At 38.6% G+C, this 18,016-nt stretch overlaps 2 protein-coding genes across 3 annotated transcripts in view; one reads left to right on the forward strand and one right to left on the reverse strand.

Annotated features, from left to right (window-relative positions):
- LOC122057314 (blue-light photoreceptor PHR2) overlaps window positions 1–4,375 on the forward strand; it is a 7,263-nt gene extending 2,888 nt beyond the window's left edge. The window contains exons 2-4 of the mRNA XM_042619368.1: window positions 3,139–3,353; window positions 3,432–3,533; window positions 4,022–4,375. Coding sequence (XP_042475302.1) covers window positions 3,139–3,353; window positions 3,432–3,533; window positions 4,022–4,103 — 399 coding nt within the window. The 3' untranslated portion in view covers window positions 4,104–4,375. The remainder of the gene's footprint in view (window positions 1–3,138; window positions 3,354–3,431; window positions 3,534–4,021) is intronic.
- A 516-nt stretch (window positions 4,376–4,891) lies between these two features.
- Window positions 4,892–16,455, reverse strand: LOC122057313 (magnesium/proton exchanger). 2 transcript variants are annotated; one of them, XM_042619367.1, is made up of 9 exons: window positions 16,021–16,455; window positions 14,174–14,629; window positions 12,427–12,602; window positions 11,197–11,315; window positions 10,908–11,059; window positions 7,305–7,435; window positions 6,437–6,653; window positions 6,159–6,288; window positions 4,892–5,412 (listed from the first exon to the last, which is right to left on the reverse strand). In XM_042619367.1, exons 2-9 carry the CDS (start codon window positions 14,565–14,567, stop codon window positions 5,115–5,117), a joined length of 1,617 nt encoding a protein of 538 aa, XP_042475301.1. In that variant the 5' UTR covers window positions 14,568–14,629; window positions 16,021–16,455; the 3' UTR covers window positions 4,892–5,114. The 2 variants fall into 2 exon arrangements, with proteins under 2 accessions (XP_042475301.1, XP_042475299.1); XM_042619365.1 differs by having other exon boundaries at window positions 10,902–11,059.
- Window positions 16,456–18,016: the final 1,561 nt, after the last annotated feature.

Below are 18,016 nucleotides of genomic sequence, written 5' to 3' on the forward strand. Positions count from 1 at the left end.
AAAAAAAAAAAAGAGAAGAAAGAGTCAGAGACATGAAATAGAAAAAACAACAACAACAACAAAGCTTAGCCTTATCCCAATCATTGCCTCCTGCTTGGTTCGCACTCGACCTCTTCCCATAACTGCTGAAATCGACCTCCTCGAAGCCGACTCCCACTGCTGGTTTGAATCACCGCCACGAGTCCCTGGAGTTCCTCTCCCCTTCCTTGCATCGGCCCCTCCACTGTTACGTAACTAGCATCCTTCTTGCTGGTTTCCTGGGTTCAACAGAACAGATTGCTGGTTGAGAGATATTTTCCCTTTGTCGGTGATTAAATCCCACCCATTTAATCAATTTCCTCTTTATTTATTTTCTTCTTTCCCTATTTACCCCTCCATTTCTGATGCAGCATGGGAAACTTTTGAAGTAATTTAGTAACTTGATTTGCTTTCCTTAATTGTTAGTGTAGGGTGTGGTCAAGTTAGTAGGAAGATTGAATTTTTATTTCAGTTGCCAAATTAGGTTAGTTTCCATTTTAATTAGCTTCCAATGTTGTGTTTTGATTTTTCTTTATATAGCCATGTAATGGAGAAGATTTCAGATTTTGAAGAATTGAAATTTGACTGAGGTTTTTTTGGCTTGAACCATGGCTGTTGACAGGCCTGCAAATCCCTCCATCCCTCTTTGATCTTCTTCTTCTTATTTCCTTCCCTCGTTATTTCTTCTTATTTTTGTTCTCTGGTTTTCTTCTCGGTTTCACTGTTAGCTGACTGTAACAACCCATCAAGTTTGGTTCAATGTCCTTCGTACCCAAATCTGTTGGTTTGAGACTTGGAGGAGCAGTAGCAAGCCCTAAGGCGATTCAGATATCTGAATTTGAGATCAAAAGCACTTCTGATTTGTGAGTTCCACAACCGTTTTAGAACTGATATTCACCCTTCTGCCAGATCTGGTTCAGGTCCTCCAATCTCTTTTGTTGCAGGTTCTTCCGAGTTGAATCTTAGTGTCTTGGGAGGGCAGGTTGTGGCCATGCTTTGCCTGGAATATCAGACCCAGCTGACAAGTATCAATGAGTTTCTCTCCTTTTTTCGTTTCTCTGTTCTACCGCCTCTTGTGTTGATTACCTAGAGGTTGAAGACAACCCCCAAACAGAATTGTGGGTGGTTTAACCTATTTAATAATTTAACCCTTTATTCCTCAATTCCCCTTCCCTTTACCTAGTATTACCTGAAGTATCAGTTTACCCATCTTTCCAGGAATACCCTCCCCATCTTGTACATTGGTTTTCCCTTTGATATTTCCTCTTATGTTCAAGTTATCATCTATTTACCAGATTGTATCCTTTATTAAAAATCAAGTTATTTACAGAACTGCCATTATTCTTGATATTTGGCTATTCCACTATTGAATGGGCCCATAAGCGAACAGATTCTGATTTCAGAACCCTGGTTTCACATCACTTTCTCTTTTATCTCTATTTGTCTTAATTTTTTAAGCTTCCAAGTTTGCCCCCCACCCATACGAGACCTTCTTTGTGTTTGTAGAACTTCCCATATTTACAATTGTGCCAATCACTAAAGGAGTTCCATATAATTACCATTGTGCCACCCTCCTCTTGCCTCCATATATTTACTATTTTGCAATCACCTTTAAGTGTTCTCTTCCATAGTGGGGCCTAAAGTGCTTCCAATTACAAGTCTGGCATGGAATCTTTTGTGTTCAAATTCAGAGTACGATTGCCCAATGGAAAGTTTGCTAAATTGTCAATTGATGAGCGATTGAATAACAATTTCGTCTACAGATTTGTGGTGGATATTATCAAAGACCAATCAGATCATCATTGAGTCAGAGGATGTCTTTGTTGAGTTCTTTGTTTCTCAATATTTTGACGGCGTTTTTTGTGAAGTGTTTGATTCCCCTCAGTGTATTAATAAATTGGGTTGAGGCTGGTTCGAACAAAGACGTGGTATTGTTGATCATGACAAAAATTTGTGCACCATCCAGCCTTTGCACATGCGTCAGAAATTTGTTCTTCATGGTTAGCCATCTCAAAGAAGATGGTACCAATAATGCAACCACGGGACAAATTGAATGAGTCAACACAAGAGGAAGACTGTCCAATTGTGGAACCAGTAACGGCACTGAAAAATGAAAAGATAGTGGATCAAGTAATGATAGACGTCGGTGCAATGCCACCTATTTCTCATCATGAGTTCATACTTCTCCATGATTTTCCGGAATTGAATGCACATCCAAAACTTCATATCTTAGATTTTGTTTGCATTGCAAACAAGGAGCAGTTCACCCCCGCTCGTGAGTTTTTATTGTTATCCTCCTTCAAAACTCGTGGACGAGTTTTTCTCAACATTGTGGGAGTTGATGTAGATGTACACTCATGGACCGATTCAAATCCATCTGGGTATCCATACAGAGATGAACCGGATCCATATTTGATTATTTGATCTAGTAGGTTTTTTGGGAAGTTGCGTACGTAGGACATAGTTCGAGTTGGTTTTAGATTTCCTTTCTTTTTTAGTATGTTTCCTTTTAGGATGTCTTTCGGTGTTAGAGTCTTTATTTTCCTTTATAATGGTTGTAACCGATGGACAAAAAGAGAGAATGGAAAGATGAATTGAGTTGAGTCATGAGTGTTTGTGAAGCATGCGGGCGTGTGTGCGATTCTCCTCCCATCCTCCCCCACTTTGCTTAGTGCGATTTCTCCTGTCCCCTGCAACTCTGAGACCCATCTCAGGGTTTTCTCCCCTTTTTCTACGGGCTCTCCATCATGGGGATATCTTGACCTAAGATTTGCTTTCCATGTTCTTTGATATTCTTCCAACTCTGATTCTTTTACTGGCAAATACTTCACATTACTTGTATCATTTTATATTGTTGAGAAACATTATGTAGATGTAACATTTTAAGTTTTGGTGGTTTATCTGATCATTTCTGAAGTCTTTAGTGTGTTATAGTGATTATGCATTAGTAAAAAAAAATTCCCGTTCTGGTTCTGGATTTACCACATTAAGGTGTTGAGATAGACCGATGCTCTTCTCTTTCCAAAAGGAAGGGAAATATTATCATTTAGCTATTATTGCCTAAAGTAATGAGGCAGCTATTATTGCCTTAAAGTGATGAGGTTGTTTTTTGTTAACTAGGATGGGAAGCCAGCCGCCGATGCATCTTTTGTCGGAGGGGAAACCAATGCATTGCAAAGGCTTAGAAAGTTCGCAGTGGAATGTCAGGCACAACCAAACAAGGGAGATAATAGCATATACGGTGCAAACTTCTCCTGTAAAATCTCTCCATGGTTAGCCATGGGGTGCCTCTCTCCTCGTTTCATGTTTGATGAGCTAAAGAAATCTGTCACCAGGTGCCTTTTCTTTGCATATAATTTTCTAATGTCAGCATTCCATGAAGAGGTTCTTACTTGAACAAAATTTGATTTTAGGACAATTTCTGCTGCTTCAACCCAGAAAGATGGTGGTTCCGGCCCATCTGATGCTGGAATGAACTGGCTGATGTTTGAGTTGTTATGGAGAGATTTCTTCAGGTAACTTCTATATCTGAATCCTGATACTTTACCTTGCCTCTGTATTTGGGTATGCTTGTGCTTCTATCTATACTAAAGGAAGCAGGCATTTTCTCCAGACGCACACACACACACACACACATATCAGGGAATATGGTTGACATGTTTTGGTGATGAAATCTAAGGTTGATGTCTGTCAGACTCCAAAGATACTTGTCAGCAGCCTATCAGGGAATATGGTCCAGCTTCAAGGAGGATGCTGAAAGATTGATGGTCCCCACCTATAGGATATTTGATGTTTCAAGTTTATGCACATTTTTTTTCTTTTTCTTTTCTGGTTAATACATTTCTGATTGACCAAACTTGCATTGTTATAACCTATATATCAGCCAGATTCCTTCATCTGGGCTCCTAAGTTGTTCTTTAATGTAGGGTCCATCAGATTTACCAACCCTGGATAGTTCCCACTTATAGGCTTTTCTCATGCTTTTCTTATGTTTTTATTTCAGATTCATTACCAAGAAATACAGCTCTACCAAGAAACAGCTTACTGGTCCTCCAGCTACAGCTTGCACTGGTGCGCTTGCTTAAGAGAAATCATGGAAGAATTGAAAAAGAAAAATTCAAATGTGTGGTGGAGGCGTCACTTTTTTTCTGGTTCTTGGGAGGGGGCAATTTTTGTCCAATGACATTTTGTATGTCTGTTGTATATCATTAAAATAAGAAAACTCTTAGGGAAGGAAATCAACGTGGGGGATACCTGGTACTGTAGTAATGCACTTCACATTCTTCTCCATTTCAAATTTATTTCTTGTATCTTGATTTTCTGCATATTGGTTACTGGAAGGATCTTTTTTAAGTAATCTGTGATTGGGTGTTGGTGCATGCATTCTCTACCGCTAACAGTACTGGTGTTTTATTACAATTGAAAAATTAACATTGCATCCTCTTCTCAAGGTCTCTGGCTTTGTTCTGTTCTCCCCCCTCCCCTCTCATCCTGTCATGCCATCGGAGAAGCAAACATGGTTGAGTGGATCTCTTTATTTACAATGTGGCATCCTAGCTGGCACCCTGGAGACACGGAGGCATTCAAGTTATGCTCCCTATTCGCTTAGCGTGGCTTCCCCAAAGACAGTGAGGTGATCAACTATGTTGGACATACTATGATTTCATCCAAGCTGACTTGCCAATGCGACTCAGACTCTCAGTATTTTCATGTCATGAAACTTGAGGGAAACAATATCTTAGGGGTAGTTCCATCAATAGCCATGTATAATGAACAACACCGTACTCCAGTATACTTGGAAATCTGTCCCAACATGGGTGCTCTGCAGGCAATGGGATGTGCTGAAGATCCAAGACCAAAGTAGATGGTGATGTGATCACGTTCAAAAAATCTGAGCTCAATTAAATTACCTTGTGGCAGAGAGTGTCCATCGAGTAGATGAGTTCAATATAATGGTGATACAAGCCTTCGGACAATCCCTCACCCCCCAAAAAAATAAAATTAAAAAAAATAACAGTTGTGCCTATAATTCTTGCTTTTATTGTTCTTTACATTGGCTGTATAACAACTTGGACATGGGGATATAGAGGGTGCACTCAAATGATGCCAGAAACCTTTAGGGAAGAAAGAACAACAAAAACAACCCACAGGAACATGAAGAAAATAGAGGTTGCCCAAGCCCATATCCTTGGTCCTCCCAACTCAGCACCCAGTTTCATGCGCCTAAACACCAGGACAGCAATACATGCTATGGAAGTCATGAAGAAAACCAGCAAAGAGAAGCTGAGGCCTTTGGCGTTCTGGATCCGTAGTGGTTCCCTATACGCAATGAAGTTGTATGCTGTGTTAACCAGCCATGGAAAACCAATGCCCACATAAATATTGACAGAGTTGCTGCATAACAGGGAAGAGTGAAAAACTATAAATCAGCACCATATACTACACTATGAATGTGGAAAAGTCGAAAAGAAATGCATGCATTAGTAAGCTAAAAATAAGAAACGAACATTAACTTTAACTGGTAGACTGTGCTCTATTTACTAGTGTTCGACTAAAAGTGGAAAACAAATGCATGGCATACATCAATTGGAAAGGAGAATGCTTCCGAAGAAAATAAAATCCTGTGTTTATTACAGCTTACATCAAGTAATTATCCTTTACTAATCATTCTACAGTCTTCATGAACCACAGTGTCTAGAGCCGAGGTTTCCAAAGACACTTCTTCCATTTCCATTCCTCAAATGCTTTTTCAATTTCAGTTTTTTCAGCAAATATAAATTTCATGGGAAAAGATCTCCACGACACCGGAGTAAGGCTTCCTTCCCATACCCTCTCACGGAATAACCCATGGGGTCCACACTCACACTCGCTCTCCTCCTAATAGATGTGGGTCCCTTAATGAACATATCGGCCTCCCATCCTCGCATGGGTGTGGTTTCTCACTCTGCTGTTGTAGTAAACCTATGTTCTACAGTTTAGCACAGTTTCAAGCTTGTAGTTTATAATATCATCCCACCACATGCCTAACAAAGCAATCTTGTTTTTTGTAGGCCTTCTCTCATGTAATTCGTTCTGTTTAGGATGAGAAAATAAAATGGTTTCATAAGACCCTAGCTAAAAGAAAGTTTGAAGAATAGAACCTGCAAGTTATATTTGCAATGGCAGAGTCCGCTGTTGTTTGACGTTCAGCAGCAATCTTGCTTGCAACTAAATCTGGCCATGAGGTCCCACTTGCCAGTGCTGTAAATGCAATGACATAAGCATTTATTCCTGCAAGAAAAGAATACAGTATCAATTATGCAGAAAGGGATCCTTCTCTCTTTTTTCTCTTTTTTTTTTTGGGGGTGGGGGGGAGTGGGTTTTGGCTTTTGTTTTGCAACACAAAAGAAAGAGACAGATACAGAGAGAGATGAGGTACCTGTGACACAGCTTATTAGATCCGTGAGCTTTGTGACAATATAAGCTATTCCACTAATGAAAATCAGAGAGCATATGAAGGCGATCCATCCATGGGCAATTTGACAAGGAGGCACAAAAACAAACAGAACTCTCCATGGTGCAAGGATTAGTTGCCAGGAAATTCTTGCAAGCCGTAAATACAAATTGTCCAGTTTTCGCGATCCAGCTTTCTCTAACTGTTCAAGGAGGGGTAATCAGGAAAGTTTCTTGCACTATATTCAAAAAGGATGAAAGGTATTCAATAAATCATGAATTCACTATGATCATATTCCTGCTGGGAGCAACCCACACACACCCCTCAAAAAAAAAAATATTGAGACCAAAGAACTCAACCTCTACCAGAGGTAGAAAATCACTATTTTTATGTTAATTAGCTAGAGAGAGATGATCCTTTGAGGACTAAACCCTTTGCCAAACAGTCCAAAGTATGTCTAGACATTAACACAAGTGAGCAGCTCTAGTAGAACATAAAAGCAATAATCATCCACTCTTCAAATTTGTAAAAGGAAGATGACCCACATGTGCAAAATTAAGAGTTCCAAAACAGGAAATTTGGAGACAAATTTTTGCTTTTTTCTCCCCAATCATAAACTTATGCAAAACATCCTCTAGTAATTAATGGAAGGAGGCCTGACATTTCAACATTTGCATTATAAATTCCATATCTTCAAGCCCCAGCCGAGTACCACCAGGCAGCAGAAACTAAAAAGTTCAGTATTATTTTTACTGTTACTTTTTCAAACCAGTTTTATCTGCCACCTAATGCTATGGAAAAGTAAATGACGTTCAACAAATATATAGAACAGAATAAATAACAAGAGTCTCACCACTAATGCCTCCAGGAATTGTTGTTTCCAAACTGAGACCACATTAGAATCTTCTTGAATGGACTTCTTGAGAAAGTTTCCATCACATGATTCAATAGGATCATAATTTGGCACGTTTTGATACAGTGGATCTGCCAAAGAAAAAATTAGATATAAGGCTACAAGGAGACAATGAAAATGCAGACAGAAGTCCATGATGAATAAAAATTAAAAATAAACACAAATGCCATTGAATTAGTAAAAATTATCCTTTGTCCACCTCTATTCTCTCTTTCAAAGAATTTCTAAATAGATTTGGTAACTAGTCTGGGGAATATGTGCAACACATAATATAGTTGTAATTTGTAAATAAAAAATATACTGCTTTAAGATAAATCACATTATTTGGATACCAAACAGACAAAGGTCTGCAGCTTTTCTTCTTATATTGAAACATAGGTGACCATTTAGCTCTGCTTTAGGAGAATGAAGATGGGCATCAGCGAATTGTAATTTCCTAATATTATACTTGGGCGAATATGAAGGAAATTAGATCAATGAATAGTTATTTCTCAATATAGATAAGAGTGTATATCTTAGAAGAAACTTTACTATATCCTGCTGCAGTAGGAGAAACATTAGATCTAGGTCATCCAGTGGAAGGCAGACCACCAAATGCGGGACAAAGTCTTCTGTGGTCATCACCTTCTATATCCTTTTTGAGAAGCTGCCATGGAAGGTGAGGAAAAGCATTTCAAGGGTATTTTCCACTACAAAGACACCCATATTTAGCATTATATATTTGGAAAAAGTATGAAAAATTGCATTGACATCAAACAAAAAAGCAGCCTACAGCATAACATAAAAGGTACTGGGAGCAATGACTACAGGATTGTTTGTCGCTTTGAAGTAATGTGCTTTTACTTTTCAGGTGATTGCGGCAGGTGGAGGCAGTGAGGCACCATTAGTTTCTTGTACATCCCCTGCTTGAACAAGATCCTGCTACGCAACTTAGTTGGGACTAAGATATACTTTAAAATGAAATAATGAGAGTGTTAACGAACACAAGAAACTTTTAGGGCCCATTTGGGCACACCTATAACTTTGCATGATTGAGGCTCTTTGAAAGCAGATGTGTGATGTGTAAAATTCCTCTGGTGTTTTTATGCTGCAGGTCCCAAGCTGGGGTAAAGGAGAGAGAGAGGGAGGGAGGGGGATTGGGTGAACAGGTTGGCAGCCAGCATTCAGGGAGAAATGGGGGAGGGCAGAAAGCAAAACCTTTTATCATGTGGATCCTGGAAATCACTATTTCAGCAAAATATAGGCTGAAAAAGAAAGCATTGAAGAGGATGCTGAGATGGATGCGCGGCAAAACTAGTAAGGATAAAGTAAGGAATCATCATATTAGAGCTGATTTGGGAAATGCCTTGATTTATGATAAGCTCCGAGAAAGCCGTTTGAGGTGGTATGGCCATGTCCAATGGAGGCCTGATGATGCACCAGCAAAGAGCAGCGACCTGGTTCAAACTGAAGGATCTAAATGGGCTAGGGCAGGCCTAAAATGACCATAAGAGAAGGAGTGAGGAGAGACATGCATAGTTTAGGTCTCGTCTCAAGTATAACCTCGAATAAATCTGATTGAAGGGCACAAATCCATGTAGCCAACAACATTTAGGTGAGTTTATTTGTTGTGTTGCGTCCCTTTCCTTTTACTTTTCTTTTGTTGTTGTTGAATTTATTGCTATTCCCAAACAGGGAATAGCGCTAAGTAGCGCCTACGACAGGGACAGGATTGTCCTTGTCTCAGTGGTTTGGGTCTTTTTGGGTTTTTCCTTCATGTATGTGGGGGTTCTTTTGTCTTTCTTCTTGACCTAAAGTTATATATACAATACGAGAACCTGAGATTATATTCACATTGAATTAATCTCAGGTTGCTATCCATTCTTGAGACTTCCTCTGGTTACTTCATCTTCTTCCTCCTCTCCTCTTTTCTTCCTCTTTTTCTTCTTGTTTCTAGTTTTCTGGTTTAGCTACAGCTTCTGAAACTGTAACAGCTGTCTTTGATCGGATCCATGAAGCAGACTCCATTTAGTTGAGATAAGTCTGAGTAGTTGTTGTTACATAGGCTGAAAAAGAATTGAATGGCAAAACAGGATTCCAGTACCTAAACCTGAGATCTTTGGATGTGGCATCATGAGTCGAATTTGGGTTTCTTGGAATGCATGTGCACATCATTTACAACGAATATAGAAAGGCAGACTAGCTCGTTCCTAGAGAACCCTATCATGTTCTTGATTTCATTAAGCTTCTGCCCATAATAGAATCTCATGATTTTTTCCTTTCAAATGCATGTTTTACCTAAAGATCTTGATGCAGATTTATCACCAAAATGGGCTTGTTTTCTTAGGAATAAGTCTATGGTTGGGTTGTATGCATGTTAGGCCTTTGGTCCAAGGGTTTTTTAATGTAATAGGCAACTTTAATAGTTTAATGAGCCTAAACCATGGTAATAGGTATGCATACGGGATTAGTTACTATGGTTTACATGTTTTGGTCTAGCAGTGGTTTGGTTCATTAGTTGAACTAGTCATGGGGTCAATAAGTGTTTAGAAGGTACTTTTACTTTTACTTTTACTTTTTACTTTTCTAAAAAGGGGGAGGAGAATCAACTCACTTTTGTAAGTAATGGTGGGGTGAAGACTTTCCCATACCAACTTTAAGAGATGATGATTTTTCCACCTTTGGTAGTTGGTAGGTGAAGACTTTTCCACATTTGGTAGTTGGGGGGGGTGAAAACTTTTCCATTCCCACTTTAAGAGGTGAGGATTTTTCTACTTTTGGTAATTGATAGGTGAAGTCTTTTCCAACTTTAGTAGTTGGAAGGTGAAGACTTTCCTACCCCAACTTTAATAAGTGAAGACTTTCCTACCCCAACTTTAATAAGTGAAGACTTTCTACTATTGTTAGTTGGAAATTGGGTATGTAATGTTTTGTTGAGTTGGTCCTATAAATAGGGATCAATTGTAAGCATTCAAGGACAACTCAGAATTTAATACAAAGTTTGCTTATGCAACTCTCTTCTTATGTTTGCTCAAGAAATCCCTTGTGTTTGATCAAGGTAGGTTGGTGTTTGATCCAGTCGATCCACCTTGTGGTGTGAAGCCCGGGTGTTATTTTATTGTTTATTGTTCCATCCTTTTCATCTTTCAACAAATTTTAGCAATATCCTATTCTCCATATCTAGAATTCCCTATTCTCTGAGAAAAGATCCTACCCTGGTACTGTTTTGAGCTTCCTCAATTTCAGTATTACATCAGATCTACAATAGACTTGTTAAACAAAATTGGTTGATTTGTTTCATTAGTGCTATTAGAGTGTTGACATTGCGAATTACAACAAAAGTTTTTGTTCAAATAAACAAGACTTGACACCCATCTGTTCATCTCCTCCCTCATTTGCATCTCCCAAGTTCAGAAAGTAGAATCAATGTCAAGAAGTCAAAGAGTCAATGATTGGACAATGACAACAAGAACTGCTGACTAAATGATCTACCCATAGTTTCAGCAAACATTAATCAGAATCCAAAGAATTGAAAGGGCAGATCAGGTTTTTCGCTACCTTTACCCCTTTCCAAATGAATGGAGAAGATATCAGCTATGTTACTGTCTTCCTCCTCACCAGCTTGAAGTATCTCAGAATCGTCATAATCAATATTTTTATCTTCACGAGGGGAAGCTTCTACTGGCACCCACTCATCAGGTTTCTCTGTTCTTGTCCTGACATATACACAAGAAGAATGACCACAAGGGCATGTTAAATACTATGCTGTCATCTGTAGTTTCGTAAAGCAAAATGCCATCTGTTCAGAAAACCCAAAATTAGAGGTCAAAAGTTTAGTACAGAAGAAGCATACAGTGGCAAAGATAAGTAGGGCCAGCGTTTGTCTTGAGCATAGGCATGGATGAGCAGTAATCCAAATTGCAGCACCGTCAACAAGGCCTCCCACAGGGTAACCACATTTGGGGTCCAAACCTAAAGAAAACATTTTTTGTTAAGACATTTATAAATTGCCATGCACACTGCAACATTAATCAAGAATGAGGCCCTCCCACAGGGTGACCAAATTTGGGGTCCAAATCTATAACAAACATTTTTTGTCAAGAAACATATAAATTGCTATGCACACTGCAGAAGTAATCAAGAATGGCATGACACTGCACAGGATGCCTATATATGGAAAAGAAGGGGACCTTCTCCCTCCAACCCTTTTAGCAGAATGCAGCAAAAGGAAAATCCATGGACTGACCCCATTGTCACCACCCCGTAGGAACTACAAGATCAACCCAAGGGCACCTTTGGTACCTGGGTCATGGACTGACCACAGACCCCTGTTCGATAAGTGGAGCGTATTAGCTGTCTGCTCTCAGGTTGGGCAGCAAGGGTCGGAGAAGGGAGCATTCTTAAGACCACCACTACAGATGATTGACTCATCTCAGCAAATCCAGAGATTGTCGCAAATATATACTTTCTAATGAATACTTCAGCATTCATACCTTGGGGAGAACGGTTATAAGGTCAGTCCTGTATGAGATTAGACATATCATCATATGGTATGAAGCAAGACAAAGGAAACAAACAGGATCCTTGCATCAGCAAGAAGGCTCATTCCATTATTATAATAAAAAAAAGAGGTTCATAGACTCTCACTTCTAACTTTTAAGACTTTTTTGGGGTGGGGGGGTAGCTAGCCCTTCATTGTTGAGAACCGAATAATTGGGATAGTAATACATCCCTCAAGAGGACACAAAAGATCATTTAATTGGAACATTATCAGATAAACATAACAATAGATTGCACATCTCCCATTAGAAATTGGCCCAATGGGAGGGGGAGAATGATAGAAAACAAGGGAAAGTAAGCATAAGTTAGAACAAATGACAAGGTGACATGAATGTGCACAAGATGTTCTGAACCACCTACCATGCCTTGTCACAGTATGACAATTTTCTTCATCATGTTGCACCAAATTTTTTTTTTTTCATCATCATTACAGAATAGATTCAACATAACTTGTAGTGTCAGAAGCAAGTAAACAAACAAACATCCATTGCGGTCTAAGAATGGATGGATATATGGGACTTACCTCTAATATTATGTAAAGCCAAATATAAGCCCAAAATGACCAAAAGAGTTCTACGAGCCAGACACCAATATCTGATATCTTTTTTAATTTTCCTGCCTTAGGAACTACTACACAAACAGCGTGGATAGGAAATAGGTCGAATGCAGCAGAACCAACAAGTGTTCCAGGACCCAAACCTACAGATCAGATGGATACTATGTGTTAATAATACATATTTCATAACCAATCATTATAAAATAGCACATACAATTATTTTAGTGTAAACTTAAAAAAGGTAGGATATAAAACCATGTAGTGATAACACAAAAATATATTTAAACAATAATGAATCACATAGATAATGGCTAATCTCTGTTTATATCTATCTAAGTCCATGCAGTAACAAATTCCTTGTGAGTAATTTGAACAGTCAATGCATTGGAGCACAACTACTGGTTTCTCTAGCAACAAGACTTCATTCACATTAACTAAAAAGTTAAGATCAGATTGGGCAAATCCAATTTAAGCACTTAAACTATGAAATTGCAAAGGATAGGTGTTCTTCCATAACACTGCTTTGGAATGTCAAAAAATTTCTAAGTTGTCTGGTGGAACGATGAGAACAGCAGACACCGGCAGTTACTCACCGAAACTGTGAAGGGATGGTGCATACACAAAATGGTGGGCCTAATGGCGGCTGTTCTTGTTGTTGATCAATTTTCTGTAATAATTATACACAGGCAGGTTAACAAACCAAAAAATGGTGTAATGTGAGCTTCTTCTTCTTCTTCTTCTTCTTCTTCTTTTTTTTTTTTTTTTTTTTTTTTTTTTTTTTTTATGTCTCTTTATCAGGGCCCTCTTTGATCTTAAAGGGCCAACCAATTAGTATGTCACTTGGCCCACTTTTCCAGTTCATGTAAAAACCAGAATTCATCTCCCTGCAAAGGGCGAGTCCAGAAGGCCTAGTTTGAAGTAAAAAAGTTTAGTTTCTTATATCACGAAAGGATCATCAGATTTTCATTATAACCATTCCCTGTAGTAATGTAACTACAAATTTTTGTTTCACAAGAGAACAGTCCTATATATATTTTTTGGATTTTCTAATGATTCATTTAATGCTAGTGCCATACATCCCAAGTTTATCATTCACTATAATCAACAACAACAAAAATAATATGGGGGGAAAATGAACAGCAAGTATCAAATTTAAGAATATGACTTCAATATTCAATATGATAGTTTCAATGAATAAAAAGCACATGAAACTTTGAACATATGTGGCAGTGGATGTGAAAATACGGACCACACTATGCAATATGGGGCACTCTTGAGTACAAAATAAATCTTCCATCTTGCATATTTCTGTCAATATTTTCCCACATTGCATACTTCCACCTACATTTTTTTACTATATTTCATTTATTGAAACTACCAAATTGAATATTGAGATTTTCCATTAATTATCATATTGCCTTTTCTTCGTATTTTTTAAGAGTTCACTAAAGTATAGACAATTTTATTGGTTGCAGGATCTGTAACCCTTGTAACGAATGAAATCTTCATCTTGTAAATTGTTCCCCCAACACACGTTCTAAGAAGTAGATGGGACCTTTCAAACCATCTATCCCAGTTATACAGCACTGCATAATGGCTCACAAAAATAAGATCAGGGGCCTCTTTTAATTCTATATGGATCATGATATTGCTACATATAAATTAAAGCAATCCAATACGCTACAGTTAAAAAATAAAAAAATGGGTGACAAACCTCCTGCATAAAGCTGACCAAGGTTCTGAAAAGCATCTATAGTGGCCAAAGAAATTTGGGGGAAACTTGTCCCAAAAGCCAGAAGAGTGATGTCTGCTATTGCATAGTTCCATACCTTTTCATGTCTAACCAATACAGTATTTTTGCAAGGATCTACCTCCACTACCTCCCGAGTTTGTTTTACAACATTCTCCATTGACCGGAAGAAACGGGCAGTAATAGCTGACAACCCAAAGAAACAATAGGCAAGACCAAGAAGATACAAGGAAGCTCGCAAACCATTCCCAAGGGAAGTTTCAGCATGAACAAGCAAGTAGCTTTCGCACCTCTCATGCCCTGAAATGCCAGGATAACCAAGTATGCTCTCTGCCATATGGTTATCCCTTAAACCCATCTTTCACTTCATGCAATCACATTCACAAGTGCGATTACAAGGACACAAAGCATTATGCCAGCCTGAGATTCATAAAAAACCATGGAATTTCAGAACAAGTGGAGTATCATGCTTAAAAGTCTGAAAATCAGAAGAGCAAGGTGCAGTATGGTAAGGGAGGGGGGGCTACATCAGAGTAAACCACAATGAACAGGGGCTATTACATTAAGTAATAATTATCAAAAAACACATTTGATTACTAAACACCCCCCCCCCTTGCAGGGGAATTGATCATAGCTATCTATTTGAAGAAGATAGGCAGCAATGACATGGGAGATGTTGTGGCTAAAGCATGGAGTTTTGAGACCAAGAAAATATTTAGTGACAGATTTTCCTTTGAAGGCTATTGGCGTGCTTTCCTTAGCCAATAAAGTATTGCGACATTTTTGCACTATCCCCTTCTGGGATTAGAATTCTACTTATTTTCATCCTCATTAAATCCCTCCTTTTTTTTTTTTTTTTTGGAGGGGGTGGGAGGGGGAGCTCTCTAGTGGAACTGTATAAAGATTGCATAGTCATAGAGAAAATTGATCAACTACAGGGGTCGCATCGGAAAACAATACAATGAAAATCTGAACCATCCAAGCAGGGTATCTCTAGTTATTCAGATGATAGGACCCAAGCTACGAACAAACCATCATAAACATAGTAACATATTTGAATGTGTTCTCCTCTCAATAATCTACTCATCAGGAACCTGTGATCCTTTTATGTGTCGCAAATGACTGGAGAATGGGGGGAGAAGAGTAGGAGAATTGGATGCCATTCTCCGATCCTCCTGTCTGTGAGAATTTTTCTTAATCTTTCATAAAGCTAGAGAGCCAGACTACCACAGTAAATCCAAATGGTACCTACATCAAATTTGAAGCCCAATTAAATTACCAGTGTGACTATCATCCCTGTAGTCAGTGCCACAACCATGTTTTGGGTCAATGGGGCTAAATTGCTACAGCCTAATGTTCAGTTGAATTCGATTATTTTTTCAACCAAAAACCTCAAAAATTTCCCCTTTCTTCATTATTTTCCTCGTGTTGCAAAATTTGCGATTTCAGTATTAATATATTCCCTTCTCTTGTTTCTCTATGAAATTTTCTTCCTCATTTATCCAACTACATATTGCAGACTTCAAAAGAGCTCATTAGATCCACATATTTTAAATTAGATGTTGATAATGACCAGCTTTCAATTCATACAACCACAAGAAGGAGGTCGAAGAAATGATGGGGGCATCCAATTGAAGATAAATAAGCTCGAGAAAATAAATTTGACGAGTTCTTCGTAAATGAGATCGAACAGTAACCTACCAAAGCCTCTAAAAGAATCTTCTGCTAATATTGCATTCATTCCTAAACCTAACGAAATGTGTATTGTAAAATGCATAATAAAAAATCAACAAAGATCGAGAATACTCTACCTAATGAGTTACGAGCACAAAAGCTCCAATAGCAGAGTCCGGAGATGAGTTGTGCTTCTCCTCAGAAGCCAAATTCCATCTTCAGGACACTGTTTCGATATCGGAGTCCGATGCTGGAGGAGATTCCGGCAATGATACTACGATTTTGTCTTACAAGCAAACGAGATACAGAGAGAGAGAGAGAGAAAGAGAGATCTCCGGAGCTGGAAACTGACAAGAATGATTCCTGATTCGAAAATGAATTAATGGAGGTGTGTGTGTAGTGTTATAGTGTTACCAACGGCGGAGGAAGAGGTGCATGCCACCACTCTCTGAGCCTGAGGAGGGGAAGAAGGGACTCCTGCGGCATCTGCGTCCACACCTTTCTGTGCCCGTCGTGCACCCCTGCGCGCAGACACAGAAGCCCGAACTGACCAAATCACCGTCCCTGTTTGGATGCTGGGATTGCGCAGGGACCACGCGATTAAATAGTAATCTTTTTGCCCTTTTTTTTTTTTTTTTATGGTAAATAATCTTTTCTACCTTTAGTCTGGATCTTTGGAAACTCTTATCCACCCAATTGTTACCTGAAAACAAACAAGTTGGAAATAAAATGGTAAAAGATAGTGTAGCCTTGCGTCAAGATGTATGGGAGGATGAAATGTCCATCCTGCCCCACATAAAATATGAAAATTCTATCATTATTGATGTTTTTACATATACTTTGAAGGGTAATTTACGGTGTCAACCCCTTAGAAGATGCCACTATTAGATACACCCCCTACATAATACAAATTACGCTTATATTTCTTAATGTACCTTAAATGCTGACATCAGTTGGGTTAGTTTTCTTTTTTAAATACCAAAACACCCTCATAATAAGTTAACTACCAAGTATGCCCTTCTCATTCTTCTTCTTCCCCAAATCAAAGAACTAGATGGTCAAAATGGCTTCTAAGTTGAGACAACGGTTCTACCTGTACCCTTGAGACCAAATTCACGATAAAGAGATTCCATCGCTTTGTTCCCTTTCTCACCTATGAAACTCATATATTGCTCTGGTGGGGTTATCAGCATCGAAGAGAGTGGAGAAATCCTTTCAAGACTCATCGGAATTCGACACTACCTGCAACTCAGTCTTGGAAGAATGCCTCAAAATGGCTCAACACATCAATGCTGGCGTTCAACTCAACCAGCTCACCAACGCTTCAGACGTCTCCATTAGAGGCTATATTCTTCGTTGCTTCAACACCGTCATCTACTCAAGAAGTGGCTCTAATTGTATTTGAATTGGACCCAAATAGACAAGATGTTTATGGGATTGACTTTATGTGCTTTAGACAAAAGGGTAAAAATATCAATTCAAATCCTCACTTAACAGAAATTGATAGTAAAGATTATTAACATAACTTTATGTGCTTTAGACAAAAGGATAAAAATATCAATTCAAATCCTCACTTGAGAGAGACTGATGGTAAAATTTACTAATATAATTTAGTATTATACAGGGGCATCTCTCGGCCTCTCTCAACAAAGGTATATTAGAACCTTTGGACTGTGGTTGTCTGGAGGGGAAAAAAAATTTTGAAGAGAAAATAAGGAAAGTAGACAATTTGCATCGTGATTCATGATCCTTGACTTTTGGGAGAGGGGCGTTTATTAAATTAACTCAAGATGTTTCAAAAGTCCTCAATCCACTACTGTGACCAGTCCAGCTCTCAAATGGCTCCAAAATAGGAGACTGGTACTGCTGAGCAAAATCTGGAATAACAATTAATTAACTAATTTTCGTGTCCATAGCAGGGATTTAAAAATTGGAAATCGGGATTGAATCGGTCAGTGTTGATTCTGATTCGAATTGAATCAAAATCTATTTGAATCAATTTGATTCAATCCAATTTAAACCATTTTGGAGTGAAAACTGGATCGGTCTTGAAATTAGGAGTCGATCCATGAATCAATCCGATTCAAGTGGAAAGATAGAGACAATGATAGGAATTAGCTGCTCCAGTTCCAA

The sequence above is a fragment of the Macadamia integrifolia genome, chromosome 12 (assembly GCF_013358625.1).
Source record: "Macadamia integrifolia cultivar HAES 741 chromosome 12, SCU_Mint_v3, whole genome shotgun sequence".
NCBI lineage: Eukaryota > Viridiplantae > Streptophyta > Magnoliopsida > Proteales > Proteaceae > Macadamia > Macadamia integrifolia.

Bases quoted from the DNA above. Each gene is read 5' to 3' on its own strand.
- LOC122057313 (XM_042619365.1), bottom strand. From the start codon at position 14,567: ATGGGTTTAAGGGATAACCATATGGCAGAGAGCATACTTGGTTATCCT. The intron at 7,436-10,901 runs GTAGCGAAAAAC...TTTCTTTGGCAG, and splicing joins TCATTTGGAAAGGGGTAAAG to ATCCACTGTATCAAAACGTG. The intron at 5,413-6,158 runs GTTCTATTCTTC...CCTGTTATGCAG, and splicing joins ATTGCAAATATAACTTGCAG to CAACTCTGTCAATATTTATG.